Source organism: Anolis sagrei, chromosome 3, assembly GCF_037176765.1.
Source record: "Anolis sagrei isolate rAnoSag1 chromosome 3, rAnoSag1.mat, whole genome shotgun sequence".
Classification (NCBI taxonomy): Eukaryota; Metazoa; Chordata; class Lepidosauria; order Squamata; family Dactyloidae; genus Anolis; species Anolis sagrei.
Window position 1 is genome coordinate 159,688,764 of NC_090023.1, and position 21,930 is coordinate 159,710,693.

The 21,930-nt window shown below is 47.7% G+C and overlaps 1 protein-coding gene across 2 annotated transcripts in view; it reads right to left on the reverse strand.

Annotated features, from left to right (window-relative positions):
• Positions 1 to 2,346: 2,346 nt before the first annotated feature.
• Positions 2,347 to 21,930, reverse strand: part of SNCG (synuclein gamma) — a 62,092-nt gene continuing 42,508 nt past the window's right edge. Inside the window, exons 4-5 of one of the 2 annotated variants that reach the window (XM_060768984.2) lie at positions 8,305 to 8,520; positions 2,347 to 2,794 (exon numbers count right to left, since the gene is read on the reverse strand). In XM_060768984.2, coding sequence (XP_060624967.1) covers positions 2,774 to 2,794; positions 8,305 to 8,520 — 237 coding nt within the window. In that variant the 3' untranslated portion in view covers positions 2,347 to 2,773. The remainder of the gene's footprint in view (positions 2,795 to 8,304; positions 8,521 to 21,930) is intronic. The other variant, XM_060768985.2, reaches the window with a different exon arrangement.

Consider the following 21,930-nt stretch of genomic DNA (forward strand, 5'->3'; position numbering starts at 1 on the left):
TACTGTTAGGCTCCAAGCTGTGAGACTGAACTAAAAGTCCCCTTTTCCCTCCAAACCTGGGGAAAGAGGTGGGTGTAAAGGCTCTAACGATGATTGATAGGTTGTTGGCCCTATGATTGCAACCTGGGGAAAGCTACCCAATTGCAAAATGCATGGCCCAGATGAATTCAAACAAACTAACACTGCAAGAAAAAGAATCAAATCTTCTGGGACAGCCATGCCAGTACACCAGGAGTCTGCAACTGTGGGAAACTAGGGGCACAGAACCTGGCAGTCAGCACTCCCATTACACCCCTGTTGCAAATCTTTGACCATAAAATGCCTGCTAACCCCACTAGGAGTTGTTGAGACATTTATCACATTTTAAATCCCCCCCCCCCCCAAAAAAAAACACAATTTTGGGTCCAGGGGGGTCTTTTTCGCAAAAGAAAGGAATTGGAAGGAAATTCTTGCTTGCTTTCTGTATTTTAAAAAAGTATCACTTGGCTCTAAAATGGCAAAATGCAAATCATTTCTTCTAGTTTTAATAAAATGTTTCCCCAAACTGTTTTTTTCCTGCTTGTTCTAGTTGGAGAATATGACTGGGAATATGACTGTAGCAGATGGACGATGAAAGCGACAGCTCCCCTGGTGGCCAGAAAAAGTTAAATAGCTTCTGTGTATGTCTGTATACGTTGTATGTCAAAATTGGCATTGAATTTTTGCCATATATGTGTACACTGTAATCCGCCCTGAGTCCCCTACGGGGTAAGAATGGCGGAATATAAATACTGCAAATAAATAAATAAATATTATTATTATTAACACCAAAGCACAGTATGTCACAGCAAACGAGATCTATATGCTGGATTTCATATCACAAAATCACAAGTCGAAGACTTCCCAAGCGTCTAGGACTGTGTGATGTATTTCCGAATGATGCGTACAGATCCAAGTAAGGTGGCCTTTTGCAGTTGACAAATCATGATTTTGTCAATGTTTATTGTTTCCAAATGCCAGCTGAGATCTTTTGGCATGGCACCCAGTGCGCCAATGACCACTGGGACCACCTGTACTGGTTTATGCCAGAGTCTTTGCAGTTCGATTTTGAGGTCTTGATAGCGGCTGAGTTTTTCCTGTTGTTTTTCCTCAATGCGACTGTCACCTGGTATGGTGACATCAATAATCCAGACTTTTTTCTTTTCCTATTATTATTATTATTCTGCTGCTAAGTCTTGTTTTTCCAGAACTGTGTGTGCTGTCGCACGCTGGGCCTGTACAAAAGACTGCAGACAGGACATAAATTCTGTGTGCCCAACGGGATGGCAGGGCTGCCTCAGATTAAAGGCCTTTGGATTTCCTTAAACAGAGTCTTTAGATTGCTTAAAGGTTCAACAAAGTTCTTTATTATTGAAATCAAACAGGTACTTCAAAACTTTCTTGATAAACTATTGGCTCTCTCAATCTTGTCCACAGGGGACAGGCATTATCTTCATGACTGTATTTTGACTAATGGGGAAATCCTTAACCTCTTATCTGGGCCGTCTGTCTTTGCCTCTGTTGGCGTGGAGCCCCTACACCCGGTACCAACTGCCTCTGGCAGCCGCAAGTGGCCCTTACCAAACAGAGTCCTTTGCAGACATCCAGGGGAAAAGAAGGTGTTCAGGTTTCAAGTGATGGCTGGCTGAAGTGCTGTGGGACTGGATTCCCTCAGCAAACGAGCTGTAAGGCTGTAAAACCCTCAGCAAAGGAGCTGTGCTGAGACTGTATCTCCCTGGCCAAGCTATGGGGCTGTATCTCCCCAGCCACGCTGTAAACGACGAAGCTTTCTACAGGAGCTCCTGGTTTTATGTCCTGTATGAAAGACTTCTCTGTGTGGACTGACACAAAATGGCTCCTATTCCCTCCAAAACCTAAAAAGGGGGTGGGACTAGGGAACCTAATGATAATTGACAGGTCATAGATCCAAGAAATACAAATTAAGGAAAGCCAGCTAACTGCAAATGCACAGAACCCCAAAATACATGCAACACTCAACAAATGGAAAGGGAGGTTGGAGCTCCTGGTACGGCCGTACCAGAACACTGTGAGATTTTGTACTTCTGCTATTGCATAATTTCCCTTTTAAGAAAAAGGAAAATAGAGTAATATGGATGGAAACTACACTTTCCTGAGTGATGGCAATTGAAGTGAGTGATTGTTGTTGAGACAGCAGGAGTCTATCACGTATGATGAGGGAGACTAAATTCTCAGTTTTTAAGCAACACGGAAAGACACAGAATACATTGTTAAGACAATGGTTTTCCCCACTTTTATCCACTTTCTCCCCCAAATAGTATAAGCTTCTAAGAAAGAGGGAAACAAAGGTTTAGTTGAAACAAGTTGTTTTATTTTGTTTCTTTAGAAATAAAAATATGTCCACCTTTTCTAGCGATATCAAGTGCTGACACTAATGGGCAAAAAGAAATTAATCAGCAATTCCAATTACCACTCTGCTAACAGTATCACACAGCTATCGGGCCATACACTTAGAAGGCATGGAGATGGGCAAAGAAGGAAGCCACAAAAAAGACAGTAAGGGAGACACAAATTGTGCTGCACACAGTTGCCCTAAAACATATGATCAAGACTCTGCCAGACACTTATGGTAAGTCGGAATGAGGCAAGTGAGACTGTCGTGCTGAATGAAGTTAGCCTAGGGGATGAGTGATTTCCCTGCTATGGTGTCAGCTAACATTTCTGTATTTACTCCTGGATTCCCATTTTTTTTTCACACTAGAAGACCGGAGGGGGGTTAATTTCCTTCATTTTCACCCTGGGAAGAAGAAAAACAAGAGAATGGGTTAACGTTTCTTAGTTAACTCTGCAACAGGGATGCCAGAACAAGGAATATTCTTCATATTCATGCTGAAATTTTCAAAAGAGGGCAAAACAAGTTGAATGCCCCAAGTCTCCATCTGATAAGAAAACAAACAGGCCATGGGAAGCATATATGAGTATGTTGAATGACTATTTCTCTCCAAGGATCATGCATCTTGATAATAAGGAACATGCAAGTAAATGGAAAAATTTCATGCCCATCTTAGCTGTGTCATAACATTAAATGGCAATGATTCTCTATTGACATTTTCTCTAACTTACATGTTAACATGAAGTGGGGTTGGGAGGAGAACATCTCATGGATCACTTGCATTGCGATACATTTATTTTTCAAGGGAATGAAATTTTGGAATGGCTCATTGAACGCTTGACCTGTATTTCTAAACAGTTGACTGAGGTTTTAAGTTATTGAAAGGCTACATATTTGGGTAGCACAGGAAAAATTCATTTAGTGGGGAAGAATTCTTGTTTAGGGAATAATGCTCACCCCCATCACTATGGCTGTGCTCCTGAACATTGCACCGGCATCTATATAAATAGAAATGTAATGTTATTGAAGCCCTTCTCACCCCGTAGGGACTCAGAGTGGCTTACAAGATATATATACATAATACATTATATTATTAGCATAGTACAATATCAGTATTGAATATTAATATATTGTAATATACCATTATATTGTAATCTATATAAATAAAAATGTAATGTTCATTTGTGGTATTAGCAGAACACAAAAACCACTGGACGAATTGACACCAAATTTGGACACAAGACACCTAACAACCCAATGTATGTCCTTCACTAAAAAATTTTGCTTTTGTCATTTGGGAGTTGTAGTTGCTGGGATTTATAGTTCACCTACAATCAAAGAGCATTCTGAACCCCACCAACGATGGAATTGAACCAAACTTGGCACACAGTTCTCCCATGACCAACAGAAAATACTAGAAGGGTTTGGTAGGCAGTGTCCTTGGTTTTGGAGTTGTAGTTCACCTACATCCAGAGAGCATTGTGGACTCAAACAAACGTGAACACTGGTGGAGTTTGGGCAAAATAGAATCTTGACATTTGGGAGTTGTAGTTGCTGGGATTTATAGTTCACTTACAATCACAGAGCATTCTGGACCCCACCAACAATAGAATTGGGCCACAGAACCCTTATATGGGCCACAGCAATGCGTCCCCTGCCACACGTTGCTGTGGCCCACATGGGGGTTCTGTGTGGGAGGTTTGGCCCAATTCTATTGTTGGTGAGGTTCAGAATGCTCAGAGATTGTAGGTGAACTATAAATCCCAGCAACTGCAACTCCCAAATGTCAAGATTCTATTTTCCCCAAACTCCACCAGTGTTCACATTTGGGCATATTGAGGATTTGTGTAGAGTTTGGTCCAGATCCTTCATTGTTTGAGTGCACAGTGATCTCTGGATGTAAGTGAACTACAACTCCAAAACCAAAGGACATTGTCCACCAAACCCTTCCAGCATTTTCTGTTGGTCATGGGAGAACTGTGTGCCAAGTTTGGTTCAATTCCATCGTTGGTGGGGTTCAGAATGCTCGTTGAGTGTAGGTGAACTATAAATCCCAGCAACTACAACTCCCAAATGAGAAAATCGATTTTTTAAAGTGATGGTCACTCCTTGGGTTAGTAGGTGTCTTGTGGCCAAATTTGGTGGCAATTCGTCCAGTGATTTTGAGTTATGTTAATCCCAGAAACAAACATTACATTTTTATTTATATAGACTAGCTGTCACCTGCCATGTGTTGCTGTGGCCCAGTCATTTTTTGAGTGAAGGACATACATTGGGTTGTTAGGTGTATGCTGTCCAAATTTGGTGTCAATTCGTCCAGTGGTTTTTGAGTTCTGTTAATCCCACAAACGAACATTACATTTTTATTTATATAGATTACAATATAATGGTATATTACAATATAGTAATATTCAATACTGATATTGTACTATGCTAATAATATAATATATTGTGTGTATCTTGTAAGCCACTCTGAGTCCCCTTCGGGGTGAGAAGGGCTTCAATAACACAAGCCAGGGACCTGCTGTTTATGAGCTGCTCAACAAACCGCAGAACTTTGATTTATGTTTTGTTTGCTGCATTGTCCAAACATGGAGAGCTTCCTCTCTGTGTTTCTCTCTTAGCAAACCAGAAAAGGAAACCTAAAAATGGATCATTTATTCTTTATTGAGAAACCACCATGAGCAGGAGTGACTGAGCAGCATGTATCAGGATGCTGCTCATAACTGAAAGGCTACTTCCCCAGTTTCCTGCTTTCATATGCTATCCAGCCACACCAGTGGTGTGTTTGTTATCTGAAATAGCTGTGGTTTAAAACCTAAAAAAAATGTTGAAATAACAAAATGGTACTAATGATAAAATTAACAAGCAAATTGGTCACCCAAGGCACAATGGTTTCAATGGAAGTAAGACAAAGTTGCCATTGCTGTCTTTAGGAGGGGAAGGCTGGACTTTCGAAGCAGCCTACACTTCCACTGCTTGGCTTCTGAAGTCAGGTTGTTCTATGAGGGTTGAAGGAAAAGTAATGCCTCCACCTTCATAACTTCTCAACAGATGGCAGTACTGGTATGCGGCAGGTACTGGTTTGTTCAGTAGACTCTCCTCTACAGTTCCATCTTGGCAGGAAGCCTTAGCATTGAATGGTTGTGTTGTTAAAGTGCAAAGTATGGAACCCTGTGCAGACGGTCGGTCAATGAGACTTAAGCAACGTGCAGTCATTGAATTCTTGACATCAAAGAACACAGATATCTATCACAAAAATACAAGTTGCAAACCATTATGCAAACAGAACTATGTTAACATAAACCATGTGAATACACTGCATATGAATGTAATAACGTGAGTAATAACGTGTGTGTAGTCTATCTCACTGGAATGCATGTCATTATCACTGAATGTTTTTGGTTTGGGTACCTTTTTGGCACATCTATTATGTTGTTTGTTATCACCCATTTAGGGACCAAGGCAGAGACATCTCCAGCTCATCCCCTGTTTGGGTATCAGCCAGCATGTCAACGACTTAAATCAAGAAATAGTTTTCTAAGATCTACAGAGACACTCGCTGGAACACCTCAGCAAGCGAGAGTCCAAAAGTGGCAGGCTCAAACCTAGAACCTCAACCAATGGCTGATATCAAATGAGAGACTCCCCCCTGGGCACACAGAAGACTGGGCGACTTGGAAGGCGCTGAACAGACTGCACTCTGGCACCATGAGATGCAGAGCCAACCTCAAGAAATGGGGCTACAAAGTGGAATCCACGACATGCAAGTGTGGAGAAGAGCAAACTACAGACCATCTGCTGCAATGCAACCTGAGCCCTGCCACATGCACAATGGAGGACCTTCTTGCAGCAACACCAGAAGCACTCCAAGTGGTCAGCTACTGGTCAAAGGACATTTAATCAACTACCAAACTTGAAAATTTTGTGTTTTGTCTGTCTGTTTGTTTGTTTGTTTGTTTTGTTCTGTTAGAAATGTAATACAATTGACTGGTTGCCCTGACATGACAAATATAAATACCCATTTAGGGATGTATGGTGAACCACCCACTTATATAAAGAAGACAAAATCCTGAAGAAGGGGAAGTCCCCCGAAACAAGGCAACCTCAACCCGGGGATCCTTGTCGCATTATAGTTTGGATAATATTTTGAACTGGACAGCATTTTGAACTATTTGGACTTTATTTGGACTGCATTTTGAAGACAGTTTACTTTCTCAAGGACTATGACATAACTAAGTAGCATTTATACTTGTAATTTTTTGTGTGGTTCATATGCAGTGTATTCACACAGTTTATGTTAACATAGTTCTGTTTGGATAATGGTTTGCAACTTGTATTTTGTCATTGAATTCTTGACAGCAGAAGGTGTCACCCCAAAGGAGATTCACCAGAGAATGCAAGCTGTTTATGGTGATTGTGTTGATGTGGGTACTGTGCGTTGTTGGGCGACTAAATTTAAAGATGTTGAGGTGGGAATATCTGACTTGTGTGACAAACAAAGAGTTGGACGTCCTGTGACAGCAACCACGGAGTTTCACAAGCAGAAGGTTAACAGATTGATTCAGGACGATCGTCGTATCATTCAGAGAGAAATTTCAAACATAATTGGCATTTCACAAGAACATGTGGGTTACATTATTGCTTTGCTTGGCTATCGGAAAATCTGTGCATGATGGGTTGTGGAAACAGAGTGTCAACTTCTTCCGTGACGGCTTCAGAAAACTTGTTCATTGTTGGCAGAAACGTATCCAATTGTCTGGTGATTATGTGGAAAGGTGAATAGTGTAGCTAAGAGCACATTCTAAGGATGATTTCTGTATTTGATTTATTAAAATATTCCCATCCAAACCCAAGTAACGAAGGTGGAGGCATTATTTTTCATTCAACACTCGTAAGGCGCTTGGCTTGGGAAATCACCTGTGCCATGGGGCAGATGATTTTTCAAACATGTCTTCCCAGAACATCCTAGCTCCAAGGACCCATTTGGAAGCCAAGCATTACTGCTCAGAACCTGCCTTGATTCTTAATGGTGACATGTTTGTTTGCCTTCCACCATGGCCATTGCACAACCCTAGCAAAAGTGCAATTGCTAGCGAAGAAGACGTAATGCATCATCAGGAGTGTTGCCAATATATTCATATTTGCAAATACTTGCAATACTTTATCGTGTTGTCTCTCTCTAGAAAAATAGCACATATAAAGTCTACTTGTAAATCACAATATTTTGCTGTATTTTGTAGGCTGCTCTGAGTACCCTTAGGGGTGAAAACAGAGGGGTATAAATATAGTAAATAAATAGATGGTAAATAAAGGACATTTCGGTGAGTTCAGTGAAACCTGCCAATCAACTAAAGTAGCTGCTGGTTTTTATTTCAGAGATTATTATTGTTGTGCAAATATTTTTCTAGTTTTGCCTCTAATAAATAGATTCTGGAGTTGTTGTAGGTTTTTTGGGCTATATGGCCATGGTCTAGAGGCATTTTCTCCTGACGTTTCGCCTGCATCTATGGCAAGCATCCTCAGAGGTAGTGAGGTCACCTCTGAGGATGTTTGCCATAGATGCAGGCGAAACGTCAGGAGAAAATGCCTCTAGACCATGGCCATATAGCCCGAAAAAACCTACAACAACCCAGTGATTCCGGCCATGAAAGCCTTCGACAATACATAGATTCTGGAGGTTTTTCTGCCATTTCAGAAACCTGTAAAGCCTACTTAACCACCTTCAACGATAGGAGAAAAAGGTTTGTGCACACCGTGGGAAATAAAATTCTCCGTCTTCTTTTTACTCGCTTACATACTACTGTCTGATCCTAGACAAACAAAGAATGGACATGGGCCAAATGTGGACAGATGGAAAAATAAAATGACAATATTTTTGAATAAAGATCAGCAGAAAAAAGATCTGAAATCACCTGTATGCAGAAAAGAAATGGAAACCAGCTCAGCACAGAGAAAGTAAGGAAAGAACAATAGATGGCGAGAAAAACCCCAGACCAGCCAATGATTCTGGGGTTAGCTGGGCTGTGACTGTGCTTTACCTCTGGACTAGTTTCTGTGGCTTCCACTGGGGCGTCTTCTTCTGCATCAGCAAGTGGCTCTTCGGGCTGCTCTGGGTGCTGTAAATCATCCTGCAGAATATAAACAAAAAGTATATAATAATAATAATAATAATAATAATAATAATAATAATCCTTTATACCCCGCTACCATCTCCCGGAGGACTCGGCACGGCTTACAAGAGGCCGAGCCCAATACATCAATAAAAACAACACAGCAATAAAGACAATAAATAACTCATAAACAAAGCAATAAACAAACAGTAATGCCACAATGCATTAAAACCTATGGCAGGGCCAAATGTAATAATTAAAATTTTAAAATACTGGGCATGACAAGGTGGCATATAACTAGGATGTGTATTTGGAGAGAAATGGGGTGAGCAGAGACAATCCTAGATCATCAGTAAAGTACGATTAGGGACATGTTGCTTAGGGTTCCTTATTTGTTTTCAGGCTCCTCTTAAAAACTACCAGAGTTGGGGCATGTCTAATGTCCTTGGGGAGCAAATTCCAGAGTTGAGGGGCCACCACCGAGAAGGCCCTATCCCTCGTGTCCACCAATCGCATTTGCGATGGAGGTGGGATCATGAGCAGGGCCTCTCCAGAGGAACGAAGAGATTGTGTGGGGTCGTACTGGGTTCACGTAGGTTCGTATACTTACTGGAGTAAAGAACACTAGAGGTCTACTTTAAAGACTCCCAAACATTCAAGGGAGCTACAGCCACTGAAGAAGAAAGGTTGCAAGTGAGAAGATAGCTTGGAAGTTGCTTAGTGAGGTTTGGAAGAAGACTAAAATGAGACACAAATATATCATGCAATAACTAGATCGAGGGAGTATTAGTACCACTCTATTCTGCTTTGGTTAGACTTCACCTGGAATATTGTGTCAAATCCTGGATAACATGATTATAGAAGGATATTAACAAGCTGGAATGTGTCCAGAGAAGGGCCACCAAAATGGTCAAAGGTGTGGAAACCAAGCCCTACAAGGAGCAACTTAGGGGGTGGTTATGTTTAGACTAGAGAAGGGGGGGTTAAGAAGAGACACGATTGACAAGGTTAAACCTTTGAAGGGATGTCATACTGAAGATAAAACAAGTTTATTTTCTGTTGCTCCAAGGGCTAGGATATGGAGCAGTGGGTTCAAACTACATGAAAAGAGGTTTCTACCTAATCTAAATGCTCTTCAGTAGTGGAATATACTGCATTGGAGATGAGATTTTTAAACAGAGACTAGATGGCCATCAGTTCAGAGTGTGTATTCCTGCACTGCAGGGAGTTGGACTGGAAGGCTCTCGTAGTCTCTTCCAACTCTATTATTCTTTCCATATTAATAAATTCTGGTATTTGAAAAAAAAAGACCACTCAGGTAAAAACAAACAAACAAACAAACTGGAGGGACAACATTGTCATTGAAAGGGCAATAAAATGCCACATAACTCCAAAACCCTGGATTCCGCCGCATTTTTAGTAAGTAAAGAGAATGAGGTCTAGTTAGTACTTGGATGAGAGGCTGCTAATAAATGCCAGGCTATGTTTCAGGGGAAGTAATAGGCAAAACCAACTCTGAGTATTCCTTACTTAGCAGAACCCTATGAAATTCTTGGGGTTGCCATACCTTGACAAGTGGGTTAAAGGAATATACCCACAAAAATAATATTAAGAATATTTGTGAGTACGAGATGCATGGGGAAAAATAAAAATAAAGTAGGGTGGGAAGCCCCCTGGAGGTCTAAGGTAGGAGAGCAACCCTTCAATCTGCTGAAGTTGTCCACTCCTATGCTATAGGTTAGGGGTCCTCAAACTAAGGCCCGAGGGCTAGATATGGCCCTCCAAGGTCATTTACCCGGCCCTCGCTCAGGGTCAACCTAAGTCTGAAATGACTTGAAAGCACCCAATAACAACAACAATCCTATCTCATCAGCCAAAAGCAGGCCCACACTTCCCATTGAAATAGTAATAAGTTTATATTTGATAAAACTGTTCTTCATTTTAATTATTGTATTGTTTTAAGTAGGTTTCTTTGCACTACAAATAAGATATGTGCAGTGTGCATAGGAATTAATTCATTTTTTTTTCAAATTATAATCTGGCCCTCCAACAGTTTGAGGGGCTGTGACCTGGCCCTCTGTTTAAAAAGTTTGAGGACCCTTGGGTTCGACAAAGTTGGGCCTAGTAGCCATGGGGACCTCATCACATACCTAAAATTTCTCATCCTATAACACTTCCTTGACACAGCTAGCACAGTCATAAAGATCTCATCCCATGACATCTACTTCCAGCGGGGCTGTGTGCCAGCAGTGCCAAGAAAGCATGGTGGGAGGGGTAAACCTGAAAATGGGAGACCACCTGTGTTCAGGTTAGTAATCATGGGGACAATGCAGATCAGGTTGGAAAGCTATGCTTTCTGGGGAAGCGGGTGATGTGGGCGATGCAGAGTGCCGGGTGACAGATTCGCCCTGCTGTCCTACGATTTGCCCTGCTGCTTTATGGGCTTCCCCACTGTCCCCCGCATGTCACACCTCAATGTGATGAGGTCCTTAGGGTAAGAGCTTGGAAACCTTTCAGTGCCATTTGCTGGGGAAGCATAAGCAGGAAAATGCTATTGTTTGTTTATGGGCTTCTGGAGTTGACCATATTTAAAGAGGTTTGATCTTCCTGTATTTTACATTTTTGTTGTACGTGTGAATGCATGCATGGATGCAAAGTGCTGCACAGAGAACTCAGTGAATCCAGCTCTCCAAATGTTTTTCAGCTCCCCCTCCCTTCACTCCTGCTTATTAATAGCATTATTCAAACTTATGCAATGTCCCACTGACAAAAAGAAAAGATGTTTGGCCACTTTTCAAGTCAGTTTGGTATGCAGGCAGTGGGCCATTGGTGCAATATTTAACTCTGTGTAGTGAAGAGCTCCAACTTCCGAATCCTTCGTATCAACCACACTCTTCATGGTTCAAGAGCAGGCCAGGACATTTTAGGGGCAAGGCTGTGGATCATTTGGCAAGCTTAAAAGAAAATCAGGCTGGCAATGTAAGCTTGGAGCTGAATACGGGAGCACATCCTCGGCTGGGAGAAGCATTTTTGGCAAATTTTCTTTTTTCTAATTGAGCACACGTTAATTGTTTTATCATTTGCACAGGGGCTAGTTTGGTTTTTAAAAAAATAACAATAGACACTTTCTTCAGTTTTCTGAAGAACAGGTCATAACGTGTTCCAAACTATGCTAGAAGGATTCTGCAAAATAAATAGATGGGAAGCTTGAATGTACTCTGCATACAGGGGCGGCTCAACCCATTACGCAAAGTAAGCATTTGCAGTATACATGATTTTGCCCAGGGACGCTCTTGAGGCGCTCTTGGGGGAAAATAGACCTTGACATATGCGAGTTGTAGTTACTGGGATGTATAGTTCACCTACAATCAAAGAGCATTCTGAACTCCACCATGATGGAAGTGAACAAAATATAGAACTCCCAAGATGAACAGAAAATATATATCAGTGATTGGTTGGGGGGGCACCAAAATACTATATGCTTACCATTGAAAATTACCTAGGGCCGCCTCTGTCTGCATACCAAACCTCAAAGTGTTCTTATCTGGGAGCAAGTCACATTGAATTTAATTGTGTTTGCATACACATATATCAAACTGTATTATTCTAAAAACTAACTGATAACGGATTGTTACTTGGAGGAGTGGGGATATCGATCTGTAAATTGTCAACATATTTAGGAGTGTTTTTGGAGCCACAATATCCTGTAAAGTACAGTCCAAGTGATGGTGGTGTGGAACTTATCCTAAAATAGTGTTAAATGTTTTGGCCATAAGCTGATCATGTCTAGAATCATAAAATCCTTCCTTGGAAGAGACCTTGTAGGCCATCCAGTCCAACCCCACAACAAAAAGAAGGAAGCACCGGGATTGTGGTGCAGCTGGCTGAGTGTCAGCTGCTTTAAGATCACTCTGACCACAAGGTCATGAGTTTGAAGCCAGCCCGGGTTGGAGTGGGTTTCCAACCAATTGTGTAGCCCGTTGTCAACCTTTGCAACCCGAAAGACAGTTGCATCTGTCAAGTAGGAAAATAAGGTACCACCTTAAAGTGTGGGGAGGCTAAATTAACTAATTTATGAGGCCATACAAAAGACTTCAGCAAAAAACATGCGGGGAATGAGGAAAGTACTTCATCAGTGTCGCAGATGGACGATGATAGCGACAGCTACCCTGGCGGCCAGAAAAAGTTAAATAGCCTCTGTCTATGTCTGTCTATGTTGTATGTCAAAATTGGCATTGAATGTTTGCCATATATGTGTACACTGTAATCCACCCTGAGTCCCCTGCGGGGTGAGAAGGGCGGAATATAAAAGCTATAAATAAAAATCGCATTCAAAGCATCCCCGAAAGATGACCATCCAGTCTCTGTTTAAAAGCCTCAGGAAAAGGAGTCTATTATTATCTAGAGATAATAATATCCCAGTCTAAGGACTGCTAATTCTAGCAAACTTGATTTTTCATTCAAATCTGCAGTTTTGCAATGCTAAACCTATTCTATCTCAATGCCACAATATTTTTATCCAACACACTAAATCTCCATGAATATTTTAAAATGTGTATTTTCCAAAATATAATTATTATGAGTTTTTCTTTCAGAGATAGAATTTTTAAAAGTTTGAGACCCCCCCCCCCCCCAAAAAAAAAAGCATTCCTATTTGGGTTTATTTTGAAGGAACATTTCTTTATATGTTTTTTAAAAAGCCATTTTTATGGCCAATTTTCTCCTTATCTCCTGACTGCATTGCACACATTCAAAATGGGTGGATTCTGTCAACAAACTCTATTCTGGTTTGTGCTTGGATTCAGAATGTGCCAAGGGGGCTGTGCGCAAACTGGATTTCTCACAGATCTACTATATTCCTACCCACCAAGTTTCCCTTTTCCTGAGCCACCAGTCAGGGAGTATGTTTATTGTTTTGAATACAAACTCCTGGACCATAAGGGAAACATGTCTCTATTGTGTTGATTTCCTTCTTCCTCCCCTACAGCTATTTCCCAAATTTTCCACCATGCCCTTCACTGTTCCATCTCCATTTCCCCCTGGAACAGGCCATGGTTTTAAAAAACCATGGCTTTTAATGAAGCCTCATAATATGAGGCTCAGAGTGTAGCTGAGGGTAGCTTGTGGATCAACACAACACTGGAGCAATAAGTATTGTGCCATTTACAATTATGCACTACATAGGTTAACATGTTCTGCAAATTAGACCAGGATCCTGTATTTGTACTATATTGTTCCTATTTATTCTCCCTCTGCTAAATATAAGAAGCTCAAAGTGATAACTGAGAATAATAAAAACTTTATCCCTTGGGATTCTCCTGTCATTGGCTACATATTTCTAAATCCATAAATATAGTCATAAGGGCTGCAAACTCCCTTGAAAAATGAAAATAGAGCAGCAGTTGGTGCTGCGGGGAGGGGTCCCCAACTGATGACATATGCAGGAGACAAGGTGGAACTGTCCCTGGCCCCCTCTCTCTTCACTCTGGCCCAGAGCAGCAGTTGGTGCTGCAGGGAGGGGTCCCCAACTGATGACATATGCAGGAGACAAGGTGGAACTTTCCCCGGCCCCCTCTCTTTTCACTCTGCCCCAGAGCAGCAGTTGGTGCTGCAGGGAGGGGTCCCCAACTGATGACATATGCAGGAGACAAGGTGGAACTTTCCCCGGCCCCCTCTCTTTTCACTCTGGCCCAGAGCAGCAGTTGGTGCTGCGGGGAGGGGTCCCCAACTGATGACATATGCAAGAGACAAGGTGGAACTGGCCCTGGCCCCCTCTCTCTTCACTCTGGCCCAGAGCAGCAGTTGGTGCTGCGGGGAGGGGTCCCCAACTGATGACATATGCGGGATACAAGGTGGAACTGGCCCCGGCCCCCTCTCTCTTCACTCTGGCCCAGAGCAGCAGTTGGTGCTGCGGAGAGGGGTCCCCAACTGATTACATATGCAGGAGACAAGGTGGAACTGTCCCCAGCCCCCTCTCTCTTCACTCTGGCCCAGAGCAGCAGTTGGTGCTGCGGGGAGGGGTCCCCAACTGATGACATATGCAGGAGACAAGGTGGAACTTTCCCCGGCCCCCTCTCTCTTCACTCTGGCCCAGAGCAGCAGTTGGTGCTGCGGGGAGGGGTCCCCAACTGATTACATATGCAGGAGACAAGGTGGAACTGTCCCCAGCCCCCTCTCTTTTCACTCTGGCCCAGAGCAGCAGTTGGTGCTGCAGGGAGGGGTCCCCAACTGATGACATATGCAGGAGACATGGTGGAACTTTCCCCGGCCCCCTCTCTTTTCACTCTGGCCCAGAGCAGCAGTTGGTGCTGCAGGGAGGGGTCCCCAACTGATGACATATGCAGGAGACAAGGTGGAACTTTCCCCGGCCCCCTCTCTTTTCACTCTGGCCCAGAGCAGCAGTTGGTGCTGCGGGGAGGGGTCCCCAACTGATGACATATGCAAGAGACAAGGTGGAACTGGCCCTGGCCCCCTCTCTCTTCACTCTGGCCCAGAGCAGCAGTTGGTGCTGCGGGGAGGGGTCCCCAACTGATGACATATGCGGGATACAAGGTGGAACTGGCCCCGGCCCCCTCTCTCTTCACTCTGGCCCAGAGCAGCAGTTGGTGCTGCGGAGAGGGGTCCCCAACTGATGACATATGCAGGAGACAAGGTGGAACTGTCCCCAGCCCCCTCTCTCTTCACTCTGGCCCAGAGCAGCAGTTGGTGCTGCGGGGAGGGGTCCCCAACTGATGACATATGCAGGAGACAAGGTGGAACTTTCCCCGGCCCCCTCTCTCTTCACTCTGGCCCAGAGCAGCAGTTGGTGCTGCGGGGAGGGGTCCCCAACTGATTACATATGCAGGAGACAAGGTGGAACTGTCCCCAGCCCCCTCTCTTTTCACTCTGGCCCAGAGCAGCAGTTGGTGCTGCAGGGAGGGGTCCCCAACTGATGACATATGCAGGAGACATGGTGGAACTTTCCCCGGCCCCCTCTCTTTTCACTCTGGCCCAGAGCAGCAGTTGGTGCTGCAGGGAGGGGTCCCCAACTGATGATATATGCAGGAGACAAGGTGGAACTTTCCCCAGCCCCCTCTCTTTTCACTCTGGCCCAGAGCAGCAGTTGGTGCTGCAGGGAGGGGTCCCCAACTGATGACATATGCAGGAGACAAGGTGGAACTTTCCCCGGCCCCCTCTCTTTTCACTCTGCCCCAGAGCAGCAGTTGGTGCTGCAGGGAGGGGTCCCCAACTGATGACATATGCAGGAGACAAGGTGGAACTTTCCCCGGCCCCCTCTCTTTTCACTCTGGCCCAGAGCAGCAGTTGGTGCTGCGGGGAGGGGTCCCCAACTGATGACATATGCAAGAGACAAGGTGGAACTGGCCCTGGCCCCCTCTCTCTTCACTCTGGCCCAGAGCAGCAGTTGGTGCTGCGGGGAGGGGTCCCCAACTGATGACATATGCGGGATACAAGGTGGAACTGGCCCCGGCCCCCTCTCTCTTCACTCTGGCCCAGAGCAGCAGTTGGTGCTGCGGGGAGGGGTCCCCAACTGATTACATATGCAGGAGACAAGGTGGAACTGTCCCCAGCCCCCTCTCTTTTCACTCTGGCCCAGAGCAGCAGTTGGTGCTGCAGGGAGGGGTCCCCAACTGATGACATATGCAGGAGACAAGGTGGAACTTTCCCCGGCCCCCTCTCTTTTCACTCTGGCCCAGAGCAGCAGTTGGTGCTGCAGGGAGGGGTCCCCAACTGATGACATATGCAGGAGACAAGGTGGAACTTTCCCCAGCCCCCTCTCTTTTCACTCTGGCCCAGAGCAGCAGTTGGTGCTGCAGGGAGGGGTCCCCAACTGATGACATATGCAGGAGACAAGGTGGAACTTTCCCCGGCCCCCTCTCTTTTCACTCTGGCCCAGAGCAGCAGTTGGTGCTGCGGGGAGGGGTCCCCAACTGATGACATATGCAAGAGACAAGGTGGAACTGGCCCTGGCCCCCTCTCTCTTCACTCTGGCCCAGAGCAGCAGTTGGTGCTGCGGGGAGGGGTCCCCAACTGATGACATATGCGGGATACAAGGTGGAACTGGCCCCGGCCCCCTCTCTCTTCACTCTGGCCCAGAGCAGCAGTTGGTGCTGCGGAGAGGGGTCCCCAACTGATTACATATGCAGGAGACAAGGTGGAACTGTCCCCAGCCCCCTCTCTCTTCACTCTGGCCCAGAGCAGCAGTTGGTGCTGCGGGGAGGGGTCCCCAACTGATGACATATGCAGGAGACAAGGTGGAACTTTCCCCGGCCCCCTCTCTTTTCACTCTGGCCCAGAGCAGCAGTTGGTGCTGCAGGGAGGGGTCCCCAACTGATGACATATGCAGGAGACAAGGTGGAACTTTCCCCGGCCCCCTCTCTTTTCACTCTGGCCCAGAGCAGCAGTTGGTGCTGCAGGGAGGGGTCCCCAACTGATGACATATGCAGGAGACAAGGTGGAACTTTCCCCAGCCCCCTCTCTTTTCACTCTGGCCCAGAGCAGCAGTTGGTGCTGCAGGGAGGGGTCCCCAACTGATGACATATGCAGGAGACAAGGTGGAACTTTCCCCGGCCCCCTCTCTTTTCACTCTGGCCCAGAGCAGCAGTTGGTGCTGCAGGGAGGGGTCCCCAACTGATGACATATGCAGGAGACAAGGTGGAACTTTCCCCGGCCCCCTCTCTTTTCACTCTGGCCCAGAGCAGCAGTTGGTGCTGCGGGGAGGGGTCCCCAACTGATGACATATGCAAGAGACAAGGTGGAACTGGCCCTGGCCCCCTCTCTCTTCACTCTGGCCCAGAGCAGCAGTTGGTGCTGCGGGGAGGGGTCCCCAACTGATGACATATGCGGGATACAAGGTGGAACTGGCCCCGGCCCCCTCTCTCTTCACTCTGGCCCAGAGCAGCAGTTGGTGCTGCGGAGAGGGGTCCCCAACTGATTACATATGCAGGAGACAAGGTGGAACTGTCCCCAGCCCCCTCTCTCTTCACTCTGGCCCAGAGCAGCAGTTGGTGCTGCGGGGAGGGGTCCCCAACTGATGACATATGCAGGAGACAAGGTGGAACTTTCCCCGGCCCCCTCTCTTTTCACTCTGGCCCAGAGCAGCAGTTGGTGCTGCGGGGAGGGGTCCCCAACTGATGACATATGCAGGAGACAAGGTGGAACTTTCCCCAGCCCCCTCTCTTTTCACTCTGGCCCAGAGCAGCAGTTGGTGCTGCAGGGAGGGGTCCCCAACTGATGACATATGCAGGAGACAAGGTGGAACTTTCCCCGGCCCCCTCTCTTTTCACTCTGGCCCAGAGCAGCAGTTGGTGCTGCGGGGAGGGGTCCCCAACTGATGACATATGCAAGAGACAAGGTGGAACTGGCCCTGGCCCCCTCTCTCTTCACTCTGGCCCAGAGCAGCAGTTGGTGCTGCGGGGAGGGGTCCCCAACTGATGACATATGCGGGATACAAGGTGGAACTGGCCCCGGCCCCCTCTCTCTTCACTCTGGCCCAGAGCAGCAGTTGGTGCTGCGGGGAGGGGTCCCCAACTGATTACATATGCAGGAGACAAGGTGGAACTGTCCCCAGCCCCCTCTCTTTTCACTCTGGCCCAGAGCAGCAGTTGGTGCTGCAGGGAGGGGTCCCCAACTGATGACATATGCAGGAGACATGGTGGAACTTTCCCCGGCCCCCTCTCTTTTCACTCTGGCCCAGAGCAGCAGTTGGTGCTGCAGGGAGGGGTCCCCAACTGATGACATATGCAGGAGACAAGGTGGAACTTTCCCCAGCCCCCTCTCTTTTCACTCTGGCCCAGAGCAGCAGTTGGTGCTGCAGGGAGGGGTCCCCAACTGATGAAATATGCAGGAGACAAGGTGGAACTTTCCCCGGCCCCCTCTCTTTTCACTCTGGCCCAGAGCAGCAGTTGGTGCTGCAGGGAGGGGTCCCCAACTGATGACATATGCAGGAGACAAGGTGGAACTTTCCCCGGCCCCCTCTCTTTTCACTCTGGCCCAGAGCAGCAGTTGGTGCTGCGGGGAGGGGTCCCCAACTGATGACATATGCAAGAGACAAGGTGGAACTGGCCCTGGCCCCCTCTCTCTTCACTCTGGCCCAGAGCAGCAGTTGGTGCTGCGGGGAGGGGTCCCCAACTGATGACATATGCGGGATACAAGGTGGAACTGGCCCCGGCCCCCTCTCTCTTCACTCTGGCCCAGAGCAGCAGTTGGTGCTGCGGGGAGGGGTCCCCAACTGATTACATATGCAGGAGACAAGGTGGAACTGTCCCCAGCCCCCTCTCTTTTCACTCTGGCCCAGAGCAGCAGTTGGTGCTGCGGGGAGGGGTCCCCAACTGATGACATATGCAGGAGGCAAGGTGGAACTGTCCCCGGCCCCCTATCTCTTCACTCTGGCCCAGTGCAGCAGTTGGTGCTACGGGGAGTGGTCCCCAACTGATGACATATGCAGGAGACATGGTGGAACTTTCCCCGGCCCCCTCTCTTTTCACTCTGGCCCAGAGCAGCAGTTGGTGCTGCAGGGAGGGGTCCCCAACTGATGACATATGCAGGAGACAAGGTGGAACTGTCCCCAGCCCCCTCTCTTTTCACTCTGGCCCAGAGCAGCAGTTGGTGCTGCAGGGAGGGGTCCCCAACTGATGACATATGCAGGAGACAAGGTGGAACTTTCCCCGGCCCCCTCTCTTTTCACTCTGGCCCAGAGCAGCAGTTGGTGCTGCAGGGAGGGGTCCCCAACTGATGACATATGCAGGAGACAAGGTGGAACTTTCCCCAGCCCCCTCTCTTTTCACTCTGGCCCAGAGCAGCAGTTGGTGCTGCAGGGAGGGGTCCCCAACTGATGACATATGCAGAAGACAAGGTGGAACTTTCCCCGGCCCCCTCTCTTTTCACTCTGGCCCAGAGCAGCAGTTGGTGCTGCAGGGAGGGGTCCCCAACTGATGACATATGCAGGAGACAAGGTGGAACTTTCCCCGGCCCCCTCTCTTTTCACTCTGGCCCAGAGCAGCAGTTGGTGCTGCAGGGAGGGGTCCCCAACTGATGACATATGCAGGAGACAAGGTGGAACTTTCCCCAGCCCCCTCTCTTTTCACTCTGGCCCAGAGCAGCAGTTGGTGCTGCAGGGAGGGGTCCCCAACTGATGACATATGCAGGAGACAAGGTGGAACTTTCCCCGGCCCCCTCTCTTTTCACTCTGGCCCAGAGCAGCAGTTGGTGCTGCAGGGAGGGGTCCCCAACTGATGACATATGCAGGAGACAAGGTGGAACTTTCCCCGGCCCCCTCTCTTTTCACTCTGGCCCAGAGCAGCAGTTGGTGCTGCGGGGAGGGGTCCCCAACTGATGACATATGCAAGAGACAAGGTGGAACTGGCCCTGGCCCCCTCTCTCTTCACTCTGGCCCAGAGCAGCAGTTGGTGCTGCGGGGAGGGGTCCCCAACTGATGACATATGCGGGATACAAGGTGGAACTGGCCCCGGCCCCCTCTCTCTTCACTCTGGCCCAGAGCAGCAGTTGGTGCTGCGGAGAGGGGTCCCCAACTGATTACATATGCAGGAGACAAGGTGGAACTGTCCCCAGCCCCCTCTCTCTTCACTCTGGCCCAGAGCAGCAGTTGGTGCTGCGGGGAGGGGTCCCCAACTGATGACATATGCAGGAGACAAGGTGGAACTTTCCCCGGCCCCCTCTCTTTTCACTCTGGCCCAGAGCAGCAGTTGGTGCTGCGGGGAGGGGTCCCCAACTGATGACATATGCAGGAGACAAGGTGGAACTTTCCCCAGCCCCCTCTCTTTTCACTCTGGCCCAGAGCAGCAGTTGGTGCTGCAGGGAGGGGTCCCCAACTGATGACATATGCAGGAGACAAGGTGGAACTTTCCCCGGCCCCCTCTCTTTTCACTCTGGCCCAGAGCAGCAGTTGGTGCTGCGGGGAGGGGTCCCCAACTGATGACATATGCAAGAGACAAGGTGGAACTGGCCCTGGCCCCCTCTCTCTTCACTCTGGCCCAGAGCAGCAGTTGGTGCTGCGGGGAGGGGTCCCCAACTGATGACATATGCGGGATACAAGGTGGAACTGGCCCCGCCCCCCTCTCTCTTCACTCTGGCCCAGAGCAGCAGTTGGTGCTGCGGGGAGGGGTCCCCAACTGATTACATATGCAGGAGACAAGGTGGAACTGTCCCCAGCCCCCTCTCTTTTCACTCTGGCCCAGAGCAGCAGTTGGTGCTGCAGGGAGGGGTCCCCAACTGATGACATATGCAGGAGACATGGTGGAACTTTCCCCGGCCCCCTCTCTTTTCACTCTGGCCCAGAGCAGCAGTTGGTGCTGCAGGGAGGGGTCCCCAACTGATGACATATGCAGGAGACATGGTGGAACTTTCCCCGGCCCCCTCTCTCTTCACTCTGGCCCAGAGCAGCAGTTGGTGCTGCAGGGAGGGGTCCCCAACTGATGACATATGCAGGAGACAAGGTGGAACTTTCCCCGGCCCCCTCTCTTTTCACTCTGGCCCAGAGCAGCAGTTGGTGCTACAGGGAGGGGTCCCCAACTGATGACATATGCAGGAGACAAGGTGGAACTTTCCCCGGCCCCCTCTCTTTTCACTCTGGCCCAGAGCAGCAGTTGGTGCTGCGGGGAGGGGTCCCCAACTGATGACATATGCAAGAGACAAGGTGGAACTGGCCCTGGCCCCCTCTCTCTTCACTCTGGCCCAGAGCAGCAGTTGGTGCTGCGGGGAGGGGTCCCCAACTGATGACATATGCGGGATACAAGGTGGAACTGGCCCCGGCCCCCTCTCTCTTCACTCTGGCCCAGAGCAGCAGTTGGTGCTGCGGGGAGGGGTCCCCAACTGATTACATATGCAGGAGACAAGGTGGAACTGTCCCCAGCCCCCTCTCTTTTCACTCTGGCCCAGAGCAGCAGTTGGTGCTGCGGGGAGGGGTCCCCAACTGATGACATATGCAGGAGGCAAGGTGGAACTGTCCCCGGCCCCCTATCTCTTCACTCTGGCCCAGTGCAGCAGTTGGTGCTACGGGGAGTGGTCCCCAACTGATGACATATGCAGGAGACAATGTGGAACTTGACCCTGCCCCCCCCCCCCCCCCAAGGAGTCAAGCAATTGCTATGTGTGTTTCTAGCCTGGCCTTCAGGAAACCTATAAACTAGGATCTGATTATGAGTGGTGGGATATATATACACCTTATGTTTCTGTCTTATGTGCCTCAGAATTTATTCCTGAGCATGATTTCATATCTCTGACTCACCAACCTATTTCTGAATAGGCAGGAAATGAACGTCTTGAGAACTTCTCCCTGAACCGGAACGGCAGCAGCTAACACAATTGCAGGATGAAGAAGTGTCAGCCTGGATTAAATTTTCACTCCATTTGATTTCCTCCTGCTGCCGCCCCCTCAACCTGATGAATTTGGTCTGTCAAGAAACACAAACT